This window comes from Balaenoptera physalus, assembly GCF_965194825.1.
Source record: "Balaenoptera physalus genome assembly, chromosome: 18".
Lineage (NCBI taxonomy): Eukaryota > Metazoa > Chordata > Mammalia > Artiodactyla > Balaenopteridae > Balaenoptera > Balaenoptera physalus.
The window spans coordinates 77,249,173-77,275,652 of record NC_138899.1 but is presented as its reverse complement, the minus strand read 5'-3'; the positions used below and the strand labels follow the sequence as shown (position 1 = coordinate 77,275,652).

General features: G+C 48.7%; 1 protein-coding gene across 2 annotated transcripts; it reads right to left on the bottom strand.

The window, feature by feature from the left end:
- Positions 1–2,609: 2,609 nt before the first annotated feature.
- Positions 2,610–6,591, bottom strand: GPR12 (G protein-coupled receptor 12). 2 transcript variants are annotated; one of them, XM_082435767.1, is made up of 2 exons: positions 6,381–6,591; positions 2,610–5,730 (listed from the first exon to the last, which is right to left on the bottom strand). In XM_082435767.1, exon 2 carries the CDS (start codon positions 5,713–5,715, stop codon positions 4,711–4,713), a length of 1,005 nt encoding a protein of 334 aa, XP_082291893.1. In that variant the 5' UTR covers positions 5,716–5,730; positions 6,381–6,591; the 3' UTR covers positions 2,610–4,710. The 2 variants fall into 2 exon arrangements, with proteins under 2 accessions (XP_082291893.1, XP_082291894.1); XM_082435768.1 differs by having other exon boundaries at positions 6,431–6,591.
- Between the last annotated feature and the right edge of the window lie 19,889 nt (positions 6,592–26,480).

Below are 26,480 nucleotides of genomic sequence, written 5' to 3'. Positions count from 1 at the left end.
TGACAAGAATAAACACTTTAAATATATATATATATAATATATATATTTAATATATTATATTTAATTTAAATGTGTATTGTATTTTATTTGTATTGTATATTATATAATTATATTTATATAAATTAAGTATGTATTTATATTATAATTATATATTTTAAAAATTATTTATCCTTATCAGAGGTTTATATATATATAGACTTTTTATAAAGAACGCTAAAGGCGTGACAATTAGCCTGTGACTCAAAGTATTGGCTACACACCGTCAGCATCACCATCAGCATCACCTGGAAACTTGCTAGAACTTGAGCAATGCCCCAGACCTCCTGAAGCAGAATCTGCATTTCAATAAGAATCTCAGATGATCTGTATGCCTTTTAAATATTTCAATTTTGAGGATCCCTGGTCAAAATTACCAGTAATTTTTTCTGCATTGTTTGCCAGAGGCCAGTAGGTCTGTCTGCTAATTCCAACCATGTTTTTACTTCCTTGATGCATATAAACTATGTTTGATGATTCTAGAAGTTCCAACCAGATTTTAAGATTCCAACCAGACATCAAAACCATCCAATAATTATTCCATTTTTTAAAGGGGACAAGAAGGCAGTCTGTTCCTTCACTACACCAGGCATATAATCAAAGTGGAAACATAAACGTTGTTTAATACAACACCATCGTAGTCACTTATTTAATATGTATTTTAAATTTGAAATGGTAAGTCGTCCTAATTTCATATGATGTGTATGCTATCATGAAATAAAGTCAATCATTATTTTAATAATGGAGTAAGCATTTCTCTAAAAACAAAAAGTTTACGACGTCTCCAAAATACTTTTATTTATTTCTCATTTTCTCTTTTAAACGTGTTTAAATCCTGCTTTAAATTCTGGAGGACTCCAAGACTGTTCCTGCCTGCCAAGTCAGTGGAGGAATTTTCCCCTACTGAACATGACTGTTCCATTTAGGCTTCTGGGAAAGGAGGTGCTCTCCCCATCACCCCCTCTGACTAGGGGTACCAAGAGGGAAGATGGCCCCCTTTACCACCAATAAACAAACGTGACTGAGACAAGGAAACAGAGTTACAGGGATAAAAGGAAACAAAACCCAGGATAGCCACTACCTGGATAATTAGCCTTGACTAAGGATTCTGGTAAAGTAACTGAACTGTCATTGTTACAAGGATAACTCTTTCTACTGGAAATAATACAAGTATCTTGGTAGCTGAAAGTTTTAATCAAATGGAGTAAAAGATTACCTGCTAACCTTAGGACTTGGAAATATGATTGTTTTCTATGATGTTTTTAGTCCTGTTGCAAAGTTCACATTCTTGAACGTATATATGCATATATAGATGTATACACGCACACATACAGAGATGTACACATATATATCAAGACATGTGCACATTTCTGAATCATTAACCGCACAGAAACAAAGAAGCTTTGAGGAAATCACATAAACATCCAGAAATCTTCACAATTGAAAGTAAACAGTAAGAACATGTTACAGTTGATTGAAAAAATCTCAGCTGAAATCAGATGTTTTAAAAACAGGAGGCAAAGGCAGCCATTTAGCTAATATTTATAAGACCACTATATACCGATGTAAGTATATAACAGGAAGTTTAAAATAGTAAATGAAGGGAAAATCTCTGCATAATAAGGGTGCCCTCACCTCTTTGCATTAAAATATTGCCATGTGCCTCTGGGGGGTGGCCTTGGCCTCAAACGGGGAAAATGCTTAGGGAAGAAGAGAACTAAATATAATAAAAACAGGTCTCGTTCCTGTAGGTAGGACCACGTTGATAGTCACAACCCATGTAATCTTATTTTATTTTTTTAAAACATTTATTGTTGTCTAATAGCATGTCCTTTTATTTTATTTTATTTTTTTACTTTTTGTCTGCACCACGTGGCATGTTGGATCTTAGTTCCCTGACCAGGGATCGAACCTGCGCCCCTGCATTGGAGGCACGTAGTCTTAACCACTGGACCACCAGGGAAGCCCCCCACGTAATTTTAAACAGGAAGCTTTATGTCTTAATTGTAGGACTAAAACCTTAGTGACATTAACATATTACAAGCCATTTCCCTCATATCCAGGGAGGCATCAAAGTTAGTCCCATGCAGGGAAGGAGACAGGCATAGACTCTGGAAACCCTGGGTTCATATCCTCGCTTTACCCTTGAAGCTCTGTGGCCTCGGACAAATTTCTTAGCCTCTCTGAGCCTCAGTTTTCTTAACTATAAATGTGTGTTTTTGTGAATACAGCAACAGAGCAGGTAAAGCGCCCAGCATGGGGCCCGGCACACAACACGTGGTGAAAAACAGTACTTATTATGATCATTATAATTACTATTAGAGATATGCAAATGGCAACCACCATTTCTACAAAAACACATTTATTGCTTTCAAACCTCATTATGGATATTTCCCAGCTCTCGTCAAAACCAGCTGACCTTCGCCATTTCTGCCGCGGAGATGCTACTAACTTTCAAGTGATTAAAAACAGACTCATCATACTCAACCTACCAACTCCATCACATGTTGAAGAATTTTTTTTTTTAATTTATTTATTTATTTTTGGCTGTGTTGTGTCTTCGTTGCTGCGAGGGCTTTCTCTAATTGTGGCGAGCGGGGGCTACTCTTCGTTGTGGTGCACAGGCTTCTCACTGTGGTGGCTTCTCTTGTTGTGGAGCATGGGCTCTAGGCACGCGGGCTTCAGTAGTTGTGGCACGTGGGCTTCAGTAGTTGTGGCTCGTGGGCTCTAGAGCGCAGGCTCAGTAGTTGTGGCGCACAGGCTTAGTTGCTCCGCGGCATGTGGGATCTTCCCGGACCAGGGCTCGAACCCGTGTCCCCTGCATTGGCAGGCGGATTCTTAACCACTGCGCCACCAGGGAAGCCCTTGAAGAACTTTTTAAAGGCTGAGATTAGTCATCCAGTTCTGTGGACTGAAAATCCTTTCTCACTTCTGAAATGTTTCAACCCTTCTCCTCTACCGTAAGTGACATAAGAGAGGAGGCACGGATTCAAGTGTAGGATCAATTCACACTTGTGCTGCACTAGGAGGTGCTCTGGAGAGATGGCTTCAGCATGCAGGCTGCCAGAATGGACCTCAGACCACCGTGGGCATGATGTTTGGGACAGACCAATGAGGTTAATTGATTACAAATGATTCCCCAAGGACCCTGAAATACTGGTCTTCCAACATCTGAATGGGTTAAGTTGATGGGCTATCCAGAAATTCTCCCACTGGTTATATAGACACAGCTATAAGTACACTGCAAGTGGAGGGAAGGTATCTGTGTCCAAAACATCTGTCTGTGCTAACAGAAATGACGATCAAACACAATCATTATACAGTACGTTTAAAATTAATTCTTCTGTATCATTTCCTTGCTCTGTGAAAACAGGCAATATAGTTTTTATTGAATTTAAGTTGCTTTCTGGTGAAAAGAAAGAAAAGGGGTTCAAATTTAATTTTTCATGAACAGCCATGTGGTCATTCTGCTTGTAAACTTGCATAATGTAGCTGATATACATCACAATAAGATATGTATGTTATTTACTCACAAACTTAATCAGTAAAGTAGGAGACCACTTGTTTCAAATGCATTGACACCACAGACAGTATGAACCAGAAATACTTGGTCTACAGTATGTAATACTATTTGTCTCAACCAAGAATAACTATTAATACGTTCTTAGATACAGAGAAATGGGAAAAGTGATGCTTTTCATATTTTGTGATAGCTTTACATTAATTATTTTTTTGGAATATACTAAAATCAATTTAATCCACTTTGCATAATGTTATTAACTTTTTTCCTTTGTTTCCTGAACACAGACTGTAGCTTAAAAAACTACTGTGGTGTACCTAGTCAATCCTACTTCATATGTAAATCACAACAAATTTCATATTTCATTTTAGAAGAATATATGGAAAAACCATATTGAAAAGTGACTCACTTGATTCTGGATTTACATGGCAACATTTGAAACTAGTGGTCTAGCTGACACAGGCAGCCATGCAGAAAGAATTACAACCGTCATAGAAGTACCAAAATAATTTTTGTGAACAGTAATTGCTGAAAGTAAAGAAAGAATGAAAAAGAATGGGTTCATGGTTTCAGTGTTGGTAACTTATTACTGAGTTCATGTTAATAAAATCATGTCCCTTCCAAACATAAATCATGTAAACTATTTCCATTGGCTTCAGAGTGATTGTATTGTTAGATACATGCAGCACGGAAAATCTACCTTGATGTTAAAAAAAAAAAAAAAGGTCTGGAAAAAGTAATGTCTCCATTTTCCTCAATAACTCAGTTTTATTTTAAAGTCCAGGTAAAAACTCTGGGACCAATTTACTTTTTATAATTTCATGGCCATGTCATACCCCTTCCTTTCCCCCCCGCACTACCAATCCTCCAAACAATATAAAACAAAAACCCTGCCTCCAAATAAAATACTTAAAAAAAAAAAACCACCCCAAACAAAACGAAATTGTATTGAGCAAAGAACTCAATTGTTTTTAAAGGGTGAAAACACTGGTAACATTATTTTCACTTCAATCACTTAACTTATCTAAATAAACGCTTCAAAGTGCTCCTGTGGTTCAAGAGAGAATCCAACAGAAAGAATTTAAGGAGAGCATCTCATCCGCTCGGCCAGGCAGTGGGAGTGCTTGGTAATGCAGGCTCCTAGTGGAGTGACGCTACACGTCGCTGGGGGACGGCGCTCTCTGCGAGAGGCTGGACGGGATGCAGCCGCAGCAGATGAGGCAGAGGGCTTTCTGGATCTCTTGGTTTCTGAAAGCGTATATGACAGGATTGATGATGGAGTTGTAGGTGGCGGGCAGGAGGGTGGCATAGGTGTAGATGGAGGGGTAGGTGTAATCAGCTATCAAGGAATAGAGGGTGAAAGGCATCCAGCAAGCAGCAAAGGTCCCCAGGATGATGGCCAGGGTGGAGACCCCCTTCCGGGTGGTCACGTAGTGCGAGGTGGCCAGGAAGTGGTGCTGCAGGGCTATCTGGTGGGCGTGCCTCATCACGATCTTACAGATCTGGATGTAGAGCTGAAGCATGAGCGCAAACATGAAGAGGAAGGAGATGGAGAGGATGGCGGCGTTGTTCTTGGTGAGGGGTCTGACCACGCTGCAGGTGGACTCGTCTTGGAGGCAGTTCCAGCCCAGGACCGGCAGCAGCCCCAGGCAGATAGACGTCCCCCAGAGCATGATAAGCATGACATAGGTAAACGTGACCGTCCTCTCCGAGTGGTAGGTCAGAGCGTAATACAGGGAGAGGTAGCGGTCAACAGTGATAGCCAGCAAGCTGCAGACAGAGGCAGAGAAAGAGGCGACAATCAGTCCAATGGTGACCAGCTTGGTGGCTTCTGACTGCAGCAGGTAGGCGAAGACGAAATTGATGATGAGTCCAATGCCGGCCAGCAGGTCTGCAAGCGCCAGGCTGCCTATCAGCAGGAACATGGGGGCCCGCAGGCTGGGGTTATGGAAGATGATAAGGACCACGATGGCATTTTCACAGGAGATGAGGGTTCCCGAGGTACACAAGACAATGTCCCACGGGTTGACAACCAGCTCTGGCTCCGGCTCCACGCCAGGAACCTGGGAAGAGACGGCAGCCGAGACGTTCCCTGCAGCTCCGGCATCTAAATAATCCCGAGGCAGCCCGCTTACATTGACCTTCAGGTCTTCATTCATTTTAACCCCCGTCCTCTTCAACGAAAAGACAGGCTGTTTAATGTTGAGATATAGCAGGGTGACAATCCAACATCACGCAAAACCCACACAAACAGAAAGCCAGCCCCTACTCAGATACTACCCCCAAATGCCACAAGCTTCCTGAATTACACACTGAGAGGGAATAAAACAAAAGCCAAAGTCTCCGTGGCTTAAAACCCACCACAACAAAAAAAATGTCCTTTGGCTCTGGGGGAAACACAGGATGGGATGTGCACACACGAGCGTGAGCGGGGCAGGCACACGCGGGACCGCGGCGGCCGGTTTGCTAAAGTGCTGGGGACACACGTGAAAATCCGTCTCTCGTGCTGCAAAAGGAGCCTGGCACCGGGGCTGCCGCTGGGGGACCGCGCCACGGCGACAGGTCGCGAGCCGGGGCCGCCCTTCTCGGTGGAATGTTCAAAACTCCCACCCGCCAGCCGCCCGGCGCGCGTGCACACACTCACACCCCGGCCAGAACAAAGAGGGGTCCGGCCTCCCCCGTGCGCACGGGGCAGTCGCGGCAGGGCCACGAAAGGCGGGCGCGCGCGATGGAGGTGTGGACACAGACAGACAGACAGACAGACGCCCATGCACCACGGCCGCTGCCCTGGCGGCGGGGGCGCGGCGGACGCGAGGGGACTCACGGGGCGCCGGGACAGGCTGCCCGCGGGGACGGAGGCATCGCGGGGGTCACCTTGGCGCGCCCAGGCCGGGGGGCTCCTCCGCTGCTCCCGAGGCGCGCGGGCGACCCAAGTGGACTGTCGGCGCTGGGCCCACGGGGCGAGGGGCGGCTGCCGCGCTCGGTGCTCAGCCGGAAGGGCGGGGGCGCGCTCCGCGCCAGGTGAGCGGCGGCGGCAGGTGAGCTGCGCGCTCGGCTCGCGCGCCCGGCTCTCCCCGCCCGGCCGCCCGCTCGCGGCACGCGCGCGCGCCCCCGCCCCGTGCCCGCCCGCGCGCGCGCCGCCGCCGCCGCCGGAGCCCCGGGAGGCCGGAGCGCGCCCCAGGGGTCGGGGCTGCGCGGGGCGCGGGGCGGCGAGAGCCCCCCAGCGCCCTGCGGGAGCGAGACGACCTGGAGGCGGGGAAGTGCACTGTCACCCTCGCTGCCGCGGCCCCGCATCCCACCCCGGCTGGCGGTCGGGGCTTGCACCGCGCGGGGGCGGGGCAGCGCTGCCCGGGAGCCCAGTGACCTATTTCGTTCCTGAGGTCCCCCTGCGGAGTCCCGGTCTCCAGCGGCCCGCTTCTCCACGCCTTTCCCTAAACTGCTACCTCCATGGTCAAAAGAATTGCTTAGGGTGGTTTTTCAGGATCGGCATTGGGGATGGATGCCGGGCGAGCAGGTTAGGGAAGCAGATCTTTGAAGCAGGAAAACGCTCAGCCAGCTGCTTCAGAATTGCCGTTGACCACACTGCATCCTGATCCCCCAGAGGCCCCCTTCCATAGGTGTGTCCTGGACTTGGCTTTTTAATTACTATTCCCCGGGGACATTTGCTTGACTGGATTTATAGGGTGCTGCTATGTGAATCATCATTATCATCATCAAATTGCACTTATTAAGTGCTCCTTGAGCTGTGTTTTCAAATGGAAATCATTTACTGAGCTCCTACAGAAGCACAGTGCCAAAACCCAATTCATTTAGGGACTTAAGTGGCAGTGCTAATTTATGTTTTCATTTTAACGCATCAATAGTTTCTAAGATGAAGAACCTGATCGCTGTCTGCTTTTATGAGCCTGTCTCCTCTGGATACAAAAACCAGAGCACCTAGATCTTAAGTTTAAAGATGGGAGAAGGAAAAGGCGTGATCTTCTGGTCTTTTCCCGTCAGCAGTGAAGGTTTTCTCTACTGCCTTTCTCCACAGTGAGGGAGGGGGTCCTGTATGAATGAAGACGGTCTGCAGGGCACAGGACCCTAGAACTAACTCCTTCCTAGCGGGGCATCATTCTCTGGCTGGCCGGTCTTCCCCTGGGGCTCACTGTCATTCCTCACTCCAGCCCTGCAGGCTCATCCACCCCTGACCCCCCCTCCATCCTCCTTCTCCCTTCTCCCATCAATCAGCCCCTGACTCTGCAAGATCACCCCAGCTCTCTCTGCACGCCCGGTCGCAACTCCAAATCAGCAGTTCCGGGGTGGGGCCCAGATTCTGCATTTGCAGCCCTCTGTCCTAGTGATTCCGACTTTGCTGGTCCACGGACCACACTTTGAGAAGCAAGGTTCTATGGAGTTGTAAGAATCGCTTGCACCTCATGGAGAGGCATTGGACACCGTGACTGCCAAAGAACCATGCTAAGGGCTGGGCATACAAACTCAGTAAGACGTGCTGTCTCTCCTCACAGGCATGTACAGTCTGGTGGTGACAGACACATAAAAAGCAACAGTAATACCAGGCAGCAAATGCTGTAATGAAGGGATGTACATCTTCCTCTCAGTTTCTGTGATGATTCAAAGCCTTTTTAGAATAAAGCGATGAAAAACCATCATTTAAACAAACAAACACATAGGGCTTTCCTGGTGGCGCAGTGGTTAAGAATCTGCCTGCTAATGCAAGGGACATGGGTTCGAGCCCTGGCCCCGGGGGAGATCCCACGTGCCGCAGAGCAACAAAGCTCGTGCACCGCTACTACTGAGCCTGCGCTCTAGAGCCCGCAAGCCACAACTACTGAGCCCACGTGCCACACCTACTGAAGCCTGTGTGCCTAGAGCCTGTGCTCCGCAACAAGAGAAGCCACGACAATGAGACGCCTGCGCACCGCAACAAAGAGTAGCCCCCGCTAACCGCAACTAGAGAAAGCCTGCACGCAACAACGAAGACCCAACACAGCCAAAAATAAATAAATTAATTAATTTTTAAAAAATACACATAGGCTTTTCAGTATGACACAGTTCAAACCACCTGCCCAATTTTTAGGAGCCTCACATCAGCAGAGCAGTTTAGGGAAAGTGAATGACAGCGCCAACCAGACATCATTGTTGTCAATAACACGGAGATGGGCCCTGACTTACAGAGCTTACAGCAGTGGGCTTTCTTCCCTCTTTAATGTGTTTGGGAAACAAGAAAAAAAAATGGAGGCTTGAGAAGAGAAAGGGTAATAGGTGGATGGCAGAGATATGTAGGTTTTTGCAGTTTTGAGACCCGGGAAGAGTTAAAGGAAGAGACTGAGAAAACTCACTGTGGGGCTTGGATGCGGCTAAATGGCAGGAACCTGGGAGCCAGCGGCCAGGGCAGCTCCTCCGATTGCCAAGGTCAGCCATGCGTTCACAGTCCTGCTGTTACCCCTTCCCCTTGAATGACTGCTTGTGACAAAAAGAAGGATTTAAACTTCACTCCAAATTTCTATGTTTATTGGTGTATCTGTTAGGACTTTTGTTGCCAAGGGGCAGAAACGCAATTCAGACCAACTTAATTTAAAACGGATGTTGCCGTCTGGCATGGCTGGGAAAGGTCCTGGAGAGGCTCGAGGCGGAGGAGGAGGAGCTGCAGGAACAGAGTCCTACCCGTGTGCTGAGGCCCTCGGTCAGCCCGCCCCTGACTTTGCCAAACCCAAACGATCCTTTCCTAGACCAGCATCTCCCGTGAAGCCATGAAAGTGCCCCCAGGCAGCCCCAGGCTGGCACGCTGAGACCATCTTCCCAGCTGGAGAGAGGAATTCCCACGGAGGACTCTGGCCCGGCCTGGTGTGTGCCTAGCTCTGAACCAACCGTGCGTTCCAACCGGATGGGGTAAGTCCTGTGTGGAGTCCTGCAGTGAAGATTCCACCTGAACTTGGCCGAATGAGCATGTCCCCAGAAGAAAAGAGAGGTGGGACGCCAGGTAGTGAGATCCCGAAGGATGTCCTCCATGGCTTGGAATTCAGCGGATCAGGAGGTTTTGCTCGGCCTTCAGTAATGAGCAAGGCTGTGCTCTCAGTTCATTCACCACCACACACCCCCATTACAGGACACTGCAGCAGACACCATCAGTGTGCAACGTTTATTGCCTTTTAATCGCTTATCTTCTTGGTCATTTTTTCCTGTAAATTTGGCAAGAAATCGTGTAGGAGGTAAAGCATCTTCCCTCTCCTTGACTCCTTTAGCAAGACAAAGAGGTGGGAGGGTGGGAAATTTACACCCCAAATTCTGCAAGGTGTGTACACGGGGTGTGACAACGTGTGGCTAGAAGCGCTCTGGCAGTGGGCTTGTGAACAGTGAAGGAGAATGACTAGCTCTGCGTTTTCATCTCTGGATGATGCCTGCCTAACCCAGAGTGATATGGGGGCAGGTAATCGACGCATACTTTGCTTGGCAGTAGAGTTGACCTGTCTTAACTCTTGATGGTTCTACATTTGAGCTCACATTTCTGATTGCTTTTATAGTCAACTGAGTTTACGTCGATTATGTAAGGTCAGTGACACCCAGAAATTTGGATTTCATGGGTTGGTAAGTTTCCTCACCAGCAATAGCAACAGCAAAAAGGACAGACTGACCTGGGGACTTTTATTTTGCTCCATAAATTCATTTAGGCAAGCAAACTTCTAACTACTTTCATTATTATTTCATAGAAAAAAAAAAAAAAGACATTTTTAGGCTTTAAAAAAAGGACAGGGCTTCCCTGGTGGCGCAGTGGTTGAGAATCTGCCTGCCAATGCAGGGGACACGGGTTCGAGCCCTGGTCTGGGAAGATCCCACCTGCCGCGGAGCAACTAGGCCCATGAGCCACAACTACTGAGCCTGCACGTCTGGAGCCTGTGCTCCGCAACAAGAGAGGCCGAGACAGTGAGAGGCCCGTGCACGGCGATGAAGAGTGTCCCCCGCTTGCCGCAACTAGAGAAAGCCCTAGCACAGAAACGAAGACCCAACACAGCCAAAAATAAATAAATTAATTAATTTAAAAAGAAAAAAAAAGGACATACCTCAAACGAAAGGATCGGGCTTTAAATGAAATACATCTTGTTTTATGAAAATTCACTGCAGTGTTCTGACTTTCTTCATTCTGCCCCAGCTGGGTGGAAACTGCGAGAGCCCAGATTGGTTGGGGGATGGCTCTTGAGAACCACTGATGGACGCAATGATTTTGTAGCCACTCAAAGGGAGCCTAGAAGAGATTTAATACTTTTGGTCAAATCAATAGGGGAAATGTACAGGTCAAGTTTCAGATTGTACGAGTTTTCGTTTAGGCACCCAGGTTACCCAAGGTTTGTTACTCGCCTCTCCAAGCTGATGGCCTGTGTTTATGCAGCACCCACTGTGTGCCAGGCTCTGAACCACGAACTCTTCACTTCACCAGAATTAGAAAACACTGCTGCCAGCAGGTTGGATGTTGTCACCACGGGAAATGGTCAGCCAGCTACCTCCCATGAATCCTCACATAGTGACATTCATTTCTCTGAGGATTTACCCTGGTTTGGGGAGCTTTATATTAACCAGGCTGATGTGTTTGCGTAAAAACGCCAACTATCATATAATAAATATTTACGGTCTCAGAAGCCAGGTATGAGCAGACCTGTGCGCCCTGGAGCAAGGAGACAACTTGCCTCTGTTCCCTGTTTGTAAAATGAGGATGTTCACAGCATCTATTCCGAGGACTGGTGTGAGTGTGACATGCGATAAGGGGCACGGTGCACTTATCCCAGCCTGGCAGAAAGCTAAGGTCTGTCAATGACAGTTACGATTACTGGTGTGGCCACTGTTAGCCCATCATCTCCCTGTCCTCCTGTGTGTGCGGGGATCCACGGGAATCCTGTTCTCTCAGCCGCATTGGCCAAATGCCTTGGCATCCTCTTTGGGGCCATTACTCACAAAATACCCAAACTGTCAGGAAACTCTGTTGACTTTACCAACAAAATACACCCAGAATCCATAACTGCCCAAACGTGGAAGCAGCCAAGATGCCCTTCAGTATGTGAATAGAGAAGTAAACGGTGGTACCTCCAGACAATGGAATACTATCAGTGCTAAAAAGAAATAAGCTCTCAAGACATGATATTAATGCATTTCATTAAGTCAGGAAACCAGTGTGAAAAGGCTACTTCCAACCATTCAGGAAAAGACAAAACTATGGAGACAGTAACAAGATCAGTGGTTGTCAGGGGCTGGGGGACGGATGAACAGGAGGAACACAGGGTATCCTTAAGGGCAGTGAAACTGCTCTCGTTGATACTGCGATGGTGGATACATGTCATTATCCATCTGTCAAAACCTGCAGAATGTATGACACCAGAGTGAATTCTAATGTGCACTGTGGACTTTGTAGGACGTGTCAGCGTAGCTTCATCAGTTGTAACACGTGCTCCACTCTGCTGGGGATGTTGGTGGTTGGATGGGCCTCAGTCAGCATCTCCACCGTGACCCAAGGACTCCCTTCAGAGTGACGTGTTCTTTGAGACACGCCCGTCTATAGCGTTGGGTCTGAGGCAGGTCCTGCTCACTTCACAGTCCTTTGGTGTTTTTCAAATGACTTGCCTTGATGCCAGTGGAGGGATAAATGGTTTAGGGGCTGAGTTGTGTTCCCCCAAAATTGGTATGTTGAAGTCCTAGCCCCCAGTACCTCAGAGTGTCTCTGAATTTGGAGAGAAAGCCTTTAAAGTGATGATTCAGTTAAAATGAGGGTGGGCCCTAACCCAATACAATTAGTGTCCTTATAAGAAGAGGAGATTAGGACACAGATTCACACAGGAAGAGGGAAAACCACGTGAAAACAGGGAGAAGGTGGCCGTCTGCAAACCAAGGAGAGAGGCTTCAGAAGGAACCAACCCTGCCCATACCTTGCTCTCAGAGTTAGAGCCTCCAGAACTGAGAGAAAATGAATTTCGGTTTTTTTTCAGCCACCCAGTCTGCGGCACTTTGTTGTGGCAGCCTTTGCAAACTAATACAGATTACTATGAGCAGATAGACAGATGCTGACAGGAAATCAAACTCTTCTGGACGGCCTGAAATTGGTCCAGAGCAAAGCTTTCCAAACTGCATCAAGGAACAACACTGTCTGCAAGATGCTAGTCCAAGGCCAAAAAGTGTACCAGGTGCTGTCGACACCCCCCACCCGTGCACGTCCCCTGGCCCCTCAGGGCACACCAGGCAGCTTCCAGAACCCAGCACGTGCATCTCCAGCCTGAGGACCTTCTCTGGTCTAGAGGCTGCTTTGCCACCTGCGCTGCGGGTCGGAAGTGCCGGGAAGTTCATGCTCCAGAGCAGCCAGCTGTCAATGACGGATGGGAATTGTATAAGTACCCCGGCTCCCTCTCTCCTCTCTGAGTCTCAGCTTACTGGACTAACAAGTGGCATAATTTTTTCAGACTGAAGAAGCCACCGCAGCCTGAAGGACGTGGGAATTGCCCTGGTTATGCTGCCCACTCAGTTCCAGGCACGCCAATCCCCGCAGCACGCGAAGCTCCCTTTATATCCTGTTATTGTTCGGAGATGTTGGCCTCAACCTCCCCAGTTTGTTTCCTTGGGGTTTAACCAAGTCCCCGGTGCATGTTTGACTCCTTACTCACGATGGGAATGTATTAGTCAGCTTTGGCGGCCACAACAAAATGCCACGGTCTGGGGGCCTGACACAGTGAAATTTTATTTCCTCACAGCTCTGGAGGCTGGAAGATCAAGGTCCTGGCAGAGTTCAATTGCTGGTGAGGATCATCCTTCTGGCCTTTTCACTAAGCTCCCGCATAGCTTTCCTCGGTGAGCGCACGTGTACATGTGGAGACGGCAAGCAAGCCCTCTTCCTCTTCTTCTAAGGACACCAACCCTATCGGATCAGGCCCCCCCTTATGACCCCATTTAACCTTAATTACTTCCATAAAGGCCCCATCTCCAAATACAGCCACACGGGGGCTAGGGCTTCAAAATATGCATTGAGGGGACACAGACATTCAGTCCATTCATTCCAGGTAACTTGCTTTAAAACCCTGCTCATTGCTCTATTCTCTCGCCTGTCTCACTTCTCTATCCCTACCAACGTTTCCTGGGATCACACCCAAAATAAATTACTATACTAAATCTTTGTCTCAGGGTCTGCCTCTGGGGAATCCAAACCAACACAGAAAAGCTGAACGCCGTTAAGTCCTTCTAGGAAAATTACGGCACTTGGTAGCACGTTAGAGGCTCCGAGAAGTCTTCCCTAAAGAAGCATTTCACTGAGTTTCACCCAGGGCTTCACAAACTTTCTTAGCCTGGGATCTCTTTCTTCGCCCCCTTGGAATGCCCTTGAACACGTCCCAGGATTTATTCAGAAATGCTGCTATAGGGTTGGCGAACGTCAGATGTGCATGCGGTTGGTTTATTTTAGGATTGTTGCTGGGATGAAGGCTGCGGGGTGAGGTCTGGGAGGACCTGCAGGCTGATGAAGTCTTCGGTGGAGGAACGTGTGTGAGGGCAGAGGTCGGCGTCTGCACGTGGCAATACTGGCCATCAGCACTAATAATTCATCCAAAGGCGCTGGGTTAGAGGCTATGATACGAAGCCCCAGAAGACATGGGGACGTGACTCCTGCTGTCACCGGGGTCACAGGGTAGTGAGGGAGAAAGGGGAGGGAGCCGCAATTGCAGCGGGGTGACCTATGACATGATTCCCATCATGCGTGCTCTGTGCCTGGCCCCGCGGACATTAATGATGAAGAAGAGAAAGGGTCATGTACCTGCCTTGGGCTGAGCCTCTAGATGCTTCAGAGATGCTAAAGCCCTGGTTGCTGGTTGCGGGACAGTGTTTTATTCATCCGTTCCCAGGTTTATTAGTATTTCAGTCAACCACCTCCGTGGCCACTAAAAATGCCTCCTTCGTTTCCCCTGAGACGAATCAGATTCAATGGTGGTGAGACAGTATCTTCAGTTCAACGTCGAATTGCACGTGTTCATATTCCAACCATTTAAAAGTGTTATTGGTGGGCTAATATTCGTCCTATTAAAATTAAGTGGCATGAAATTTGAATTAGCTCAATTGAATTCATTTCCTTCTCGAATGTATTTATCCATGACTCAGAGGAGTCTGGGCAAAGGCCGTCTTGGTTTCCTTCAATAAGACGCATTCGGCTCCGCGCTCCCTAATTTGGAGTTTGAAAGTCCTTCTGGGCCTGGAGGAAGTGAAGACTCCCTGCCGCCTCCTCCCGCCATCCTTAATCGGTTTAGCTGGAACCAGGGGTAAAATGGTACCAGTTTCATAGAGTCAGCTTTCTGAGATGACGTTAACGGACGCCCATGAAGCCCTTGGTGCAGGGCCTGGTACACAGCAGGTGCTCATGACGTGCTCAGGTACTAAGATGTTGTCATCACTCCTGTGAGCCTGCTTCCATTCAGACACAAGGACTAAATACCAGAGGGTCGGGCCAGGAGCCAGGAGACCCGGATTCTTGTCCTTCGCTTGAGGGTGACCTAGGCCTTGTTTTTTCCTCTGTTCCAATTTTCTGATCCACAGAGGCAGGCACACCTTTCCAGGTTGGAGGACGTGCTGGGCGTGGCTGCAGATGAGCCTCTGGGGCTGTGGTTTCCCAGCCTCAGCAAACTGAAGCTCATTTAGGATCCCAGGAAATGAGGACAACGAATTGGCAGATTTTTCAATCATGCAATTGCTTCAAGGTCTCAAAGGCAAGGTCTACGCCGACTTTCCTGGTTCAACCCAGTCCCGAGCTGTGTTTTTCGATGCCGGGATTCGTTGCCCAGGGCAAGGTCCGGGGTCCCACTGGACGAGCAGAACATTCCCATCTGCATCCATTGCCACCCTGGAGGTCCCAGAGCCTTTAACAGCGCAGGAGCTCAGGGATTCACAAACCTAAGGGTCGCAGTCATAGAAACTTACAACAGCAACTTCATGCACATCAGCCCTTCCAGTTACAGCTGAGCGACAGGGAGCTGAGGAAAGGACCCATCCCTGCCCTCCCCACTTCCATCTCATCGCTGCCCATGTCTTTGACCTTGATTATGTACCACCGTGCCCACCTCTCATTTTCCTATGGTTCCTCAGGGAGTCAAATTAATCTCAATCAACGAGAATTACCACCCTGCCAGAATTCTCAATCAGAAAGCAGGTTCCCCACTCCCCACCCCCGCACTGGCCTTTTATAAGAATGCAGCAAATGACAAAGATAAGATGACATTTAACTTTCAAAACGGCAAATACATCCCAGCGTATGTTGGGTTTACCTTGACTCAGCCAGTTCGTTGTTGAGAATCGTAAACAACAACAATGGGGATGGTGGTTTTCAAACTGTTTTTGAAATTTATTAGCAGGTCCTGAAGTCAGTGAGCAAAATTTCCTAGAAAATAAAATAAGAAGAAAAAATTAAAATGTATCACAAAAGAGTAGGTGTTTTTCATTAAACTTTGTGTTAAGCCTATATAAACATACTCCGAGTACCAATCATCTCAACTGTGGGATGCAGTCAGACAACGTGATGGACACCAATGTGGTCCATCGCCATCATTTTTCAGGTGAAGACATACAGGTCCGCTTGGATTAACTGCTCTGCTCCCACTCCCCAGCTGCGTGTGGGGGAGAGGCTGGGCTCATCCCCAGCTCACTGACCCAGAGCGTTCCCTTCTGTGGACCTGGCTCTCTCCATCTCACTGACCCAGAGCGTTCCCTTCTGTGGACCTGGCTCTCTCCATCTCACCATCCAGTGCTGGACGGTGAGAGCTGTCGCCTCAGTGGCCCCGTGAGATTCTGTCACCACTAAAAACTGAGATCTCATTTAGCAACTCGTATTTATTATTGCAAGAAAGTGGACTAATCCATTTTAGAAAGATTTAGCATGAGGGTTGAAATAAAAAGGGTCTCCTAGTGCATACTTCATCGATGAGAAAAGACCTCATCCATTAGAGCCAGCCCATCTCGCTCTCTGAGGATTCCAGGAGACTATACATTTTCATAGCCTCCTGTCTCCTGACCCCATCCCACCAGTGTTCTCCAGCACCATGTTGGGCACACGTGTCAACGTGAATCTGTTTTACAATTGCCTGGGTAAAGAGAATATTATCGTTTCCCTGCCATTCTGGAAGGAGTCCCAGCGCAGAGCTACGGGAACCCGAGTTTTAATCCAGTTTCTGGGAAGTCTCCTTGAGCTCTCGTCTGATTAGTCCAGATATTACTGATCGGTTGGATGGGGCAGCCCTCCCAACTTCAGTCCGCAAATTATGATGTGTTTTGACTTTTGGAGTCAAACAGACCTGGGTTCACATCCCAGCCCTACAACAAAATGACATGTACTCATGGGAAGTTCTAGAATCCCATTAGCCTCACTATTTCCATGATTCACTGAACAAATATTTCTTGAGAGCCGAGTATGTGCCACACACTGTGCTGGAGGGCGAAGTCAGAGCAAGGCAGCGTCTGCTCTCGTGGGGCTTACCATGTGCCGGGGAAGAGGTTCATCACACAAACAGCCACCTAACTGTAACTGTAGTGGCTCATCGAGGAGATCCCACAGGGTTAATCAGAAAGAAATAGTAAATATCATAGGACTATTCAGTAACAGAACACTACAGAGTTAATCAATAAAGGAATATGCTAGGGTGCCGTGAGACCAGGACAACCTGGCCCCATTAGCCTTGGAGGACAAGAGAAGACACATTGAGGAAGTGATACCTGAGGAAGGTCACAGCCAGGAGGATGATGGGAGCGGGGGAGGAAGAGCACTCCAGGTGGAGAGCAGCACGTGCAAAGGGCCTGAGGTCACAGAATGTTTGATGCATGCAAGGAAGGGAGAGGAGGTCAGGGCAGCCTGTTGACCACAGCTGGAGGAACAGAAGGGTGCCACACGAGGGCCTGAGGGATTTCAGGAGGAAAATAAAACCCACGCTCCGGCGCTGCTGTCAGAATTAAATGAGTTAAGATACCTAATGCATCCAAAGTGCTTAGAACACAAAAAACTAATAGCTATTATGAGGGGGGTGCTTAATAATTTACACACGGTAGTTGGAAGCCCTTATTTTGGATCACATCAACATTTCTCCCGCCAGTGTTTCTCCCTAAAGAATCTCAGAAGATAGTGTCAGCTACCTAGTTTCTCAGGCTCCAAACCTAGGAGGCATCCTTGATTCCTTGCCTTTTCTCCCAGCTCACAGTTAACCCATCAGCAGGTCCCACAGCGCTCCCTCCCACATCTTCAACCTCTCCACCTCCCCCATGCCCACCGCTGCCACCCTAGGATCCATCGCAGTCTTGGGGAGAGTTCCCTGGGAGACTGTCTACGCTGAGTACTGCATGCAGGAAGGTTATTGGGATCAGCTGCTAGGAGGGGGCAAGTAAGCAGGGTTGGGCAGAGGGTGAAGAACGTTAGTGGGAACAGAAGCCCCTGCCGATCCCGTGGGGCGCTCTGGGATGGCCATGAGCGGAAGATCAAGTCCACTCCTCATGGACCAGTCACTGGATGGAGGCTGCCCTGGGCGAGGCAGCTCCCCAAGAGGACTCAGCTGTGAGTCCCCCAGCTGGAAGGATCGACGCCGCAGGGGTCTGTCTGCTTCCTCTAGAAGCTGATTCCCCAGGAGAGCTGGAAAGTTGTCTTGCCCACCATCGTGTCCCGAAGAGTAGGTCTTAAAAAATACTTGTTCACTGGAAGCCAATTATTAGATTATAATTCAACCAATTATTCTGAGACGTGAGATAAGATGGGAGTGGATATGAAATTCTCACAGGATTGTTGGTAAGATTTTTAAGGGAAGGAGCATAAGGGAGGACAGAAAGTAGATGACCTTTTTAGAAGAAAATGTATGTAGTTGTTACTACTCTCGCAGATACCACATAAAGGATTATAGAGTTAATTTAAAACAGCGGTCTCACCTTTTACATGTTCAAAGTGTAAGGAAATTTTTTTCCTTTTGTCAGAAGGAATTACTATTTCAAAAACTTTATTGATTTTTCAAAAAGCTTTTAGGACCATAAATGTCATGTTTATAGGGACATAAAACAGTGGTTTCAACGGTGGGTTCCCACCTCACAGATTCTGATTTTGTTCAACTGGGGTATGGGCTGAACACCGGGATTTAAAAAATCTCCCAGATGTTTCTATGCGTGGCCAAGGTTCAGAACCAGTGCTACAGAGGTGAGAAGGGCACGACAATGGCATTGGACTCAGCGGAGACCATCTGGGAAATCCCGTGCACTGGGCAGTATCCTGCCTCAGTCTGACCAAACGTGGACGCAGATTCTGGAGCCAGCTGTGTCCACAGGGCCGGGAAGTCGGGGCGTACGGACATCGGAGGTGAACTTGATCTTCATGGAATTTAGCAATTTGCCAACCGCTGGGAGCAGAGTTCCCCGGTTCATGTGACATGGTGTCTGCTTTTATTTATCATGAAGACAGTTGAGAAAAAATTCCAAATAAGATCAGCTGCACCTGTTTCTATAAATGCAACTGTGTCCTAGTTTTCTTAAAGCTGAGATTCTCTTTGTTCCCCCTTTTCAGAGTCCTAACTGCTGCAAATTCAGAATGTTCACACACAAAAACAAATTGTACAAGACCGAGTAGAAGATTTTCTTAGTGGAGGTAATCGATTCCATTTGCTTCCCTTGCCTTTTAGTTTTAGGTATATGTTACTGCCTTTTGGGCTCATGTTAGTACTTCAAGGAGAAAGCATTTCTGCAAAACAAAAGTTATCTTCGTTAGCACTAGCGATTCTCTTTTTCATTGTGGTAAAAATACATAATATAAAATGTACCATTTAAATAATTCTTAAGTGTGTAGTTCAGTGGCATTATGTCCATTTCCACTGTTGTGCAACCGTCACCACCATCCATCTCCAGGATCTTTTCATCTTGCAGAGCTGAAACCCATCAAATAGCAACTCCCCATTTGCCCTCCCCCTGCCCCTGGCAACCACCAGCCTACTTTCTGTCTCCATGAATTTGACTGCTCTCGGTACCTCAAGTGGAATCATGCAGTATTTGTCTTTTTATGATTGGCTTATTTCACGTAGCATGATGTCCTCAAGATTCATCCATGCTATAGAATGTGTCTGAATTTCCTTTCTTTTCAGTGGCTGAATCACTGTCGCTTGTATACAGACGCCCCTTTTTATTTATCCATTCACACGTCAGTGGACACTTGGGCGGCTTCCACCTTTTGGCTGTTGTAGATAATGCCGCTGGTTTGGGCGCACAAATGAGATCAGCGATTCTTGAGTGAGTTGTGTGAGACGTGAAGACACGACCCACAACCGAGGCTGCCCGGGAGACGCGGAATCAGCATCTCCAGTGGGTAAAACTTCACACCCCTGTCGGAAATATCTGGTTGCCGTCTGCTGGACTGTGTTTTGGAGATTTTCTTTCTTGGCATAAACAGGTGAATGTAACTCTGGGCGACTTCAGAGAGTCATCTGCAACCAGAAGGTAGTTCTAGTGGAGTCTTGTAAGATCGGTTCCTCAGGAAGCATCGGATAATCCTCACTGATGTAACCAATGACTGAGCGATGGGGGAACTGCTCAGTGCCCGAAATGCTCTCTTCAACGTTAGCTCCTCGAACCAGGGGCCCTATATTTTTCTGTAGGTTTCCCAGGTTGTGGAGTCTGCAAAGCTGCATAAGATACAAACCTATATTAAGAAGCCTAAAACCCGAGTCGAGACCACTTTGCTTTGTGCTCGAAATGTTCTCTGTGCACGAAGCGGGCTGCAATGACAGCAATCGGAAGCAAAAACTAGATGGACAGTTACGCCTGAGATATTTAAGAATGGTAAGATCAGGGAAGGACAGAAGAGGCTCTACCATGAGACCAACACCCTGAACAAAGGAAGGAAGATAAGTGAGTAGAAGGAGGAAAGATGTGCAGGCTGACTTTTATGGGTGCGCCAAAAAATTGGGGAGACAAGCCCATAATCCATTACCTATAATTCCAATGTCCAAAAACCAAGAGGGTTTGTGGGTTTTTTGTTTTTTGTTTTTGTCTTTTATATTTAGAGGCAAAACCTGACCTAAAACAATGTGAGGCAAATTAGGATCTTAATTCATTACAACTTAGGATCTTAATTCATACCCTTTGCTACAGAAATGTTAATGAGTTTAATTAGGAGGTGCTGTCCTAGACCCCAGGGCTGTTACATAAAGTATGATATCTGTACCATATTACCTTCCTGAAATCTGAACACTTCTGAAATGTGAAACCCATCTGGCCTCAGAGGTTTTGAATAAGAGATTGTGGATCCACTCAGCACACCCAAGAGGCGGAGAAAAAGAGCTACAAAAATGACAAGTAAAGGAGCAGCCCTGACTGCTCTGGGCATGCCGTTTCATCTGTGTGGTTCTCTCTTTGGGAGATGCAGTAACCTAGCGATAATTAGACACACTTCTGCACTTGTTTTCTGGATGAAAAGGCTTCACATGTGTGTTATTTTCCCGTGGCACTGAGTTCTGAGCAAAAATGCTGGGTTAAGTGAGTGATAAAAGAAACAGAGGTGGTCCAGGAGTTCTTCTGTGTGCAGCCAACAGGAGCAAACTGTGGTCCTCCCAGCCTCCCACACCCCATGTGTGTGTGTGTGTGTGTGTGGTGTGGTGTATGGTGTGGTGTGTGTGTGTGTGTGTGTGTGTGTGTGTGTGTGTTGAGATGTGTGTGCTTAACACCCCTCCTGGACCAGCCCCACACGATCTGGTAAGTTCCTGCTCCACTGGCCTCACGGGTACCTGGGGTCCTGCGAACTGGCTCCGTGGCAGGCCGGGGCTTTCTGTGCCCTTCTGACACTGGGCAAAGCCGGTGCGAGGAAAAGTCTTGAATTGCCCCAGAGGAGTTCAAAGCCTTCAGTTCAATGTCGAGGTGCTTTATTCTGACCTGGAGCCCATTAATTAATTCCGCGGGGAAGCCAGGATCCCCTTGAGTGTCAGGGTTCCTGTAGCTGTGTCCTGAGTGGGAAGACCACGGGAGCCCATGGAGAGCCTGGGGGCCTTGCCAGCCCTGAGGGCTGGGCTGTGGGATGATCTGGGTGGTCTTGGATTCGCTGTGATTCAATCCCACCATGGAATTTACCTTTCCCTACAAGCGGGGCAGACGTCATGGTCAAAGTGCTGCACGTGACAATGGGAGGTGACAGGACTCAGAGACTCCAGGGCTGGTGGATTCACTTCTCCACCCGAGGCACATCCACACCAAGTACGGACAAAATCTTGGCCCCAAAAGTGAGGATAAAAGCATAATGTGGGTTTTAAGCATTGCTAGCAAATTCCTTCATCAGAAAGAAAATGTGTGAAATATTTGGAAATAGCGTTTTCTTGCATCATGACATCTGTGAACCTCCAGCTCTTAGAACTGGGTCAGCTCTCTGGCTTTAACAAACTCAGATATGCAGAGGCCAGAAAAGTAGGCATCTTGGTCAGTAGAAATGCCAGAGGCAGTCGCTAAAAAGCATTTCTTGAAGCAGCTGGATTGTAGCTGATTTTGTGTTTATTAACATAGCCCTGTTTTCCATTTACTGTCGGTTGCATAAAGCATTAAGGCTTCTTTTCTCACGAAGCCTCCAAACTCATTTTCTGAAGACAGTTCTAAAAGCCTTGTTCCAAAATGTATAGGGGAAGACGCCCACCAGGTGATTATTCTGTAGAGAAAGGACAGTGCTCCTTCAGACACACACGCGGCAGGTTCCACCGGACTCGGGAAGGGTACACTGAGCACCTGGAGTGAGGGGTGCAGCGCAGGGGCTCCCCGTCCTCTCACAGCGCGTCACCCGTCTCCGGGGAGGGGTACGGGGACATAGAGCAGGGAAGTAAACCACAGCTTGTGCCGTGGAGGAACTGCGTCAGGAGGGAGCGTCTGCAGGGCAGAGCTTGCTAACGGCAGTCCTACCCGCTGTCCGCGTGCGACGCCGCACACCCACTCCGTCCCAGCCAGAGCGATGAGCCTCAACAGGCGTGCAGGGGCCTGGAGTTGGCAGGTGCCACTCAGCAGGCGGCCAGAGCCTGGTGGCCACTGCAGCTCTCGGGGTGCAGGCACCCCAGGCCTGGGTCCCAGGAGCAGGCACCCGGCGCTCCCGACCCAGGCCCCACCCTCCAGCGTGACTCGGCCACGCGGATGCTCCAAAAAACCAGCATCCCTCCTCCTCACAGCCCTGATGTACTGCTCCCCATCTCTGTGCTCTGTCCCCGTGCCACCCTCTCAGTCCCTCCACACCTCTTGAGATCCTATCTTATAAGATTCTAGCTCTCCGAGAGCCTCTGCTCAGCTGGGTCAGTCCTCATCCTGTACAGGGGGTCGTCTCGAGCGGAGCTTTTGGGCGTCAGGTTAATCCCTGGGCGACCGCCTGATTCTCTGACTCTGGGGCCCCTGCTACCAGTGTTATGCAAATTGGAAAAAGACCCCCCCTTCAAGGCAGGTGGTTATAAGAGAGCCTGCCTCCAGGTGGACAAAATGGAAAAGGAGCCCTTTTCTAGGCTCTTGCGCCCACGGCCAGCACTTGCTTTCTCCAACGGAGCGTGGGTTTCAGTCCCCAGCACCCTCTGGGCCAAGCGTCCTGTCCAAGGCACAACCTACAGGGTCACTGCGGCGGCCCCGCAGGTGTGCATCCCTGGTCCCACGTGCGTGCTCCGAAGGAGTGGCTGGGTGATGTACACGTGCCCTCCGGGCTGGCACCTGGGGCTTCCCAGCCTGGGCTGCAGGCTCTGCGATCACAGGAACCACGTGAGCTCCAGGACATCCTCCTCAAGGGCAGGGAGACGGCCAGATACGGAGCCCGGCAGCACCGGGCACAGTGTGGCTCACGGATACACTAATTAGTGCTGCACTGGGATTGCAGTCACCAGTAACGGGGAAAGGTATGCTTTCCGCTTCCCCTGGGCCTTTGGCTTCCGGAGCTGTGGGCTCCCTTGCCCTAGCGGAAGCTGACAGCCTTCTTCTGTTCCAGGCAAGGTGCGGGTAGGTAACCCCCCAAATCACCCCCAGCCCCAAATGGACAGCTCTTTATTTGAAATATCTAGGCTGATAAAGATGACATAGCCAAGAGGGAGAGGAGGTGGAGGCTGGGAGACAAAAGAGCTGAGGGCGTTCAGGAAAGGAGACAGGATTGGGTGGTCCACTGCTTACAGCAAAGCCCTGGATGCAGGACCAGGGTAAAGGAAGGCTGCAGAGATGGGGGCTCAGACCTGGCGCCTTCCCCCTGGGAGCCATAGTGAAGCTCCCTCTGCACCGCCAAGCTGGGCTGGGGGAGCGGATCCCAGCAGCAGAGCTTTCCCCCTCCAAATGGTCTCTGAAGGGCAAAACGAAGGGCACAGGTCACAAGGAACCACTGGCCAGCGGCTCTGCCACAGGAGAGGGGCGGCACTCAGCTGTGGGGCAGGTGTTTGGGTTTAAAATAAATGTCTCCAGGTGGTGGTGCCCCTTGCCACGGTTTTGACTTTTAGACAAGGACAGATGGCTGGTATTTTGGGCCACGTAGACCCAAATTCATTTTAGAATCAGGCAACAGAGTTCAATCTAAGCCTCTCTAGATGGCAGTCGACTGGAAGCAGTGAGAAGATTCTATGACAGCCCTGCTTCATTTTCCCTGTGTAACCCCTGAAGGGACCCCAGGGATGGAGACAGGGTGGGAGCCGCGTCACTTGCTTTCAACGATGAGTGGTCTTTTGGCGCTAAATCCGGTTTGATTTTGAAAGAGAGAAATGGAGCCTCTCCTTGCCCCTTGAGAGTCAGGGGCAATTCGTGCCTGTTACCCCTGCTTCTCCACTGCCCGCTCGAGTCCACACAGCACTGCCTGGGGCCTGAACCACGTCCAACAGCCCCTGTGCCAGCCTGGCACTCACGCGGCTGCAGCGCCTTCCCACACTAGCCAGAGAGTTTTCAAGTTGAGGTGTGATCAGCTCACCAGCCTGCACTCCTTTCCACTAAAATCCTCTTGGGTGGCTCTGAGCGCAAAGACCTGAATCTACGATGCGTTTACAGGACCTGCACACGTGGCTCCAATTGCTCCACGATCCACCTCACTCTCTGAGCTCAACCCCATGACTTTCTTCCTTTCTCTTGAAAACATCCAGATCCCTTCCATCTTGAGCTTTTTGCACACACCACCCTCCCACGAATGCCCTCCCCTCCAACGAAGGCATGTTTGTTCTTAGGCCTCTGCCTAACCCACTTCCCCAGGCAGCCTTTCCAGAACCTCCTGACTGGTCAGATTCCATATTTACTCTACACTCTCATGGGGGGTGTACCTCTGCCCCGTGCATGGGTCACAGTTAGATGTTTACATTTGTGATATGATTTTATGAATGTCCTTCCCCAGACACGCTAAACACCAGGTGGTCAGGGACCTCCGCCTTTTTGCTCAGGCTCGTATCTTCAATGCCTCGTGCTGTGGCTAGAATAAGTAGGTCTTTATGAGCTTAGGACCATCGGGCATTTATCAACAGATGGCCCTCAGGCACTGCCAAGAAACTTAGGATCCAGGCAGGCTGAAAACAAAATGGCTCTGAGATTCCCTAAGGACCTGTGAGGCCATAAAATTGTACGACAGTGAGGGAGGATTTCTAGGCAAATGACCGATGGAACAAAGCATGTAGGAAATAGGCCAGCAGAGGGGAAAGAACCTCCATACTGTTTTCCATAGTGTCTGCACCAACTTACATTGTAGGAGGAAGCACAGGGAACTACAGTCAATATCCTAAGATAAACCATAACCGAAAAGAATATTAAAAATTGTATATATGTGTAACTGATTCACTTTCCTGTACAGCAGAAATTAACACATGATAAATCAACCATACATCAACTAAAAAAAAAAAGAAGAAGCGAAGGAAACAGAGCACATGGTCAAAAGGTACTCTTTTCTCCCCAAGCTCTTTGCAATGATTTCTGCCTTATCTGTTGAGGTCTAGGACTGTGTCCCTATTTATCTTTATGTCCCCAGTGTTCAGCCACTTGTGTGCGGCAAATAATAAGTACTCAATAAATGCTAGTTGAAGGGAGAGAGCGATACATCACCCAGGAAGAGATGAACACAGTGATATTACCCTCCATCATCTAATCAGATTTTACATTCATAATTGATTGTGGTCATTGAATTCTTTTATTGTGATTTCATTAACTGTTCAGCAATCCGTGTGCTTGTGTTAACCTCCCGGCCCCTTTCGTGTAATTGAACGTAATGGCTTGAAAGGGTTCGTGACAATGAGGTTAGGGAGGGGCCATGCCCTCGACTGGACTGTCTGCGGTCCCCGGAGGCTAGGTTTGCTCCCTCCCGGGCAGTGGGTCTTCCTGCACCTTCCTCAGGACTCCCCCCAGCTCAGCTCCTGTCCCCTGCTAAGTCACAATCAACAACCACTTCAGGAGAGAAGCACACAGAAACTCTGGAAGCTACCAGCTCTGCGTCTGTGAAAATATATTTACTTAACTTAAGGGTTTATCTCAACTCAGTTCGATCCATTTTGTTTAGAAAGGTCACTACTGGGGCTCCCCTGGTGGTCCAGTGGTTAAGACTCTGCGCTTCCACTGCAGGGGGAACGGGCTCCACCCTTGGTCGGGGAACTAAGATCCCACTACGCTACGTGGCGAGGCCAAGAAAAATTAAATTAAATTAAATTAAAAGTAAAAGAAAGGTCACTACTTTCTGGATGGTGCTTTAAAAGAGCTTCAGTAGAACTTATTTAACTGACTTGTTACCCAGAGACCCAGCAAGGGGTCTGAATCTACACATTGGTGGGCTGGATATTCGGTGGGGCACAGGCGTTGCCGGGGTCACTGTCTGCTCACGCCGTTCCCTCTGCCTGGAGAGGTGCCGCTCAGCCTCGGATTCTCGGCTTCCAGAAGCCCTCTCCTCGGGCCCTCTGAGCCTGACTGAGGCACTGCCCCTCTGAGCTCCCAGCACCTGTGGGTCCCCCGAAAC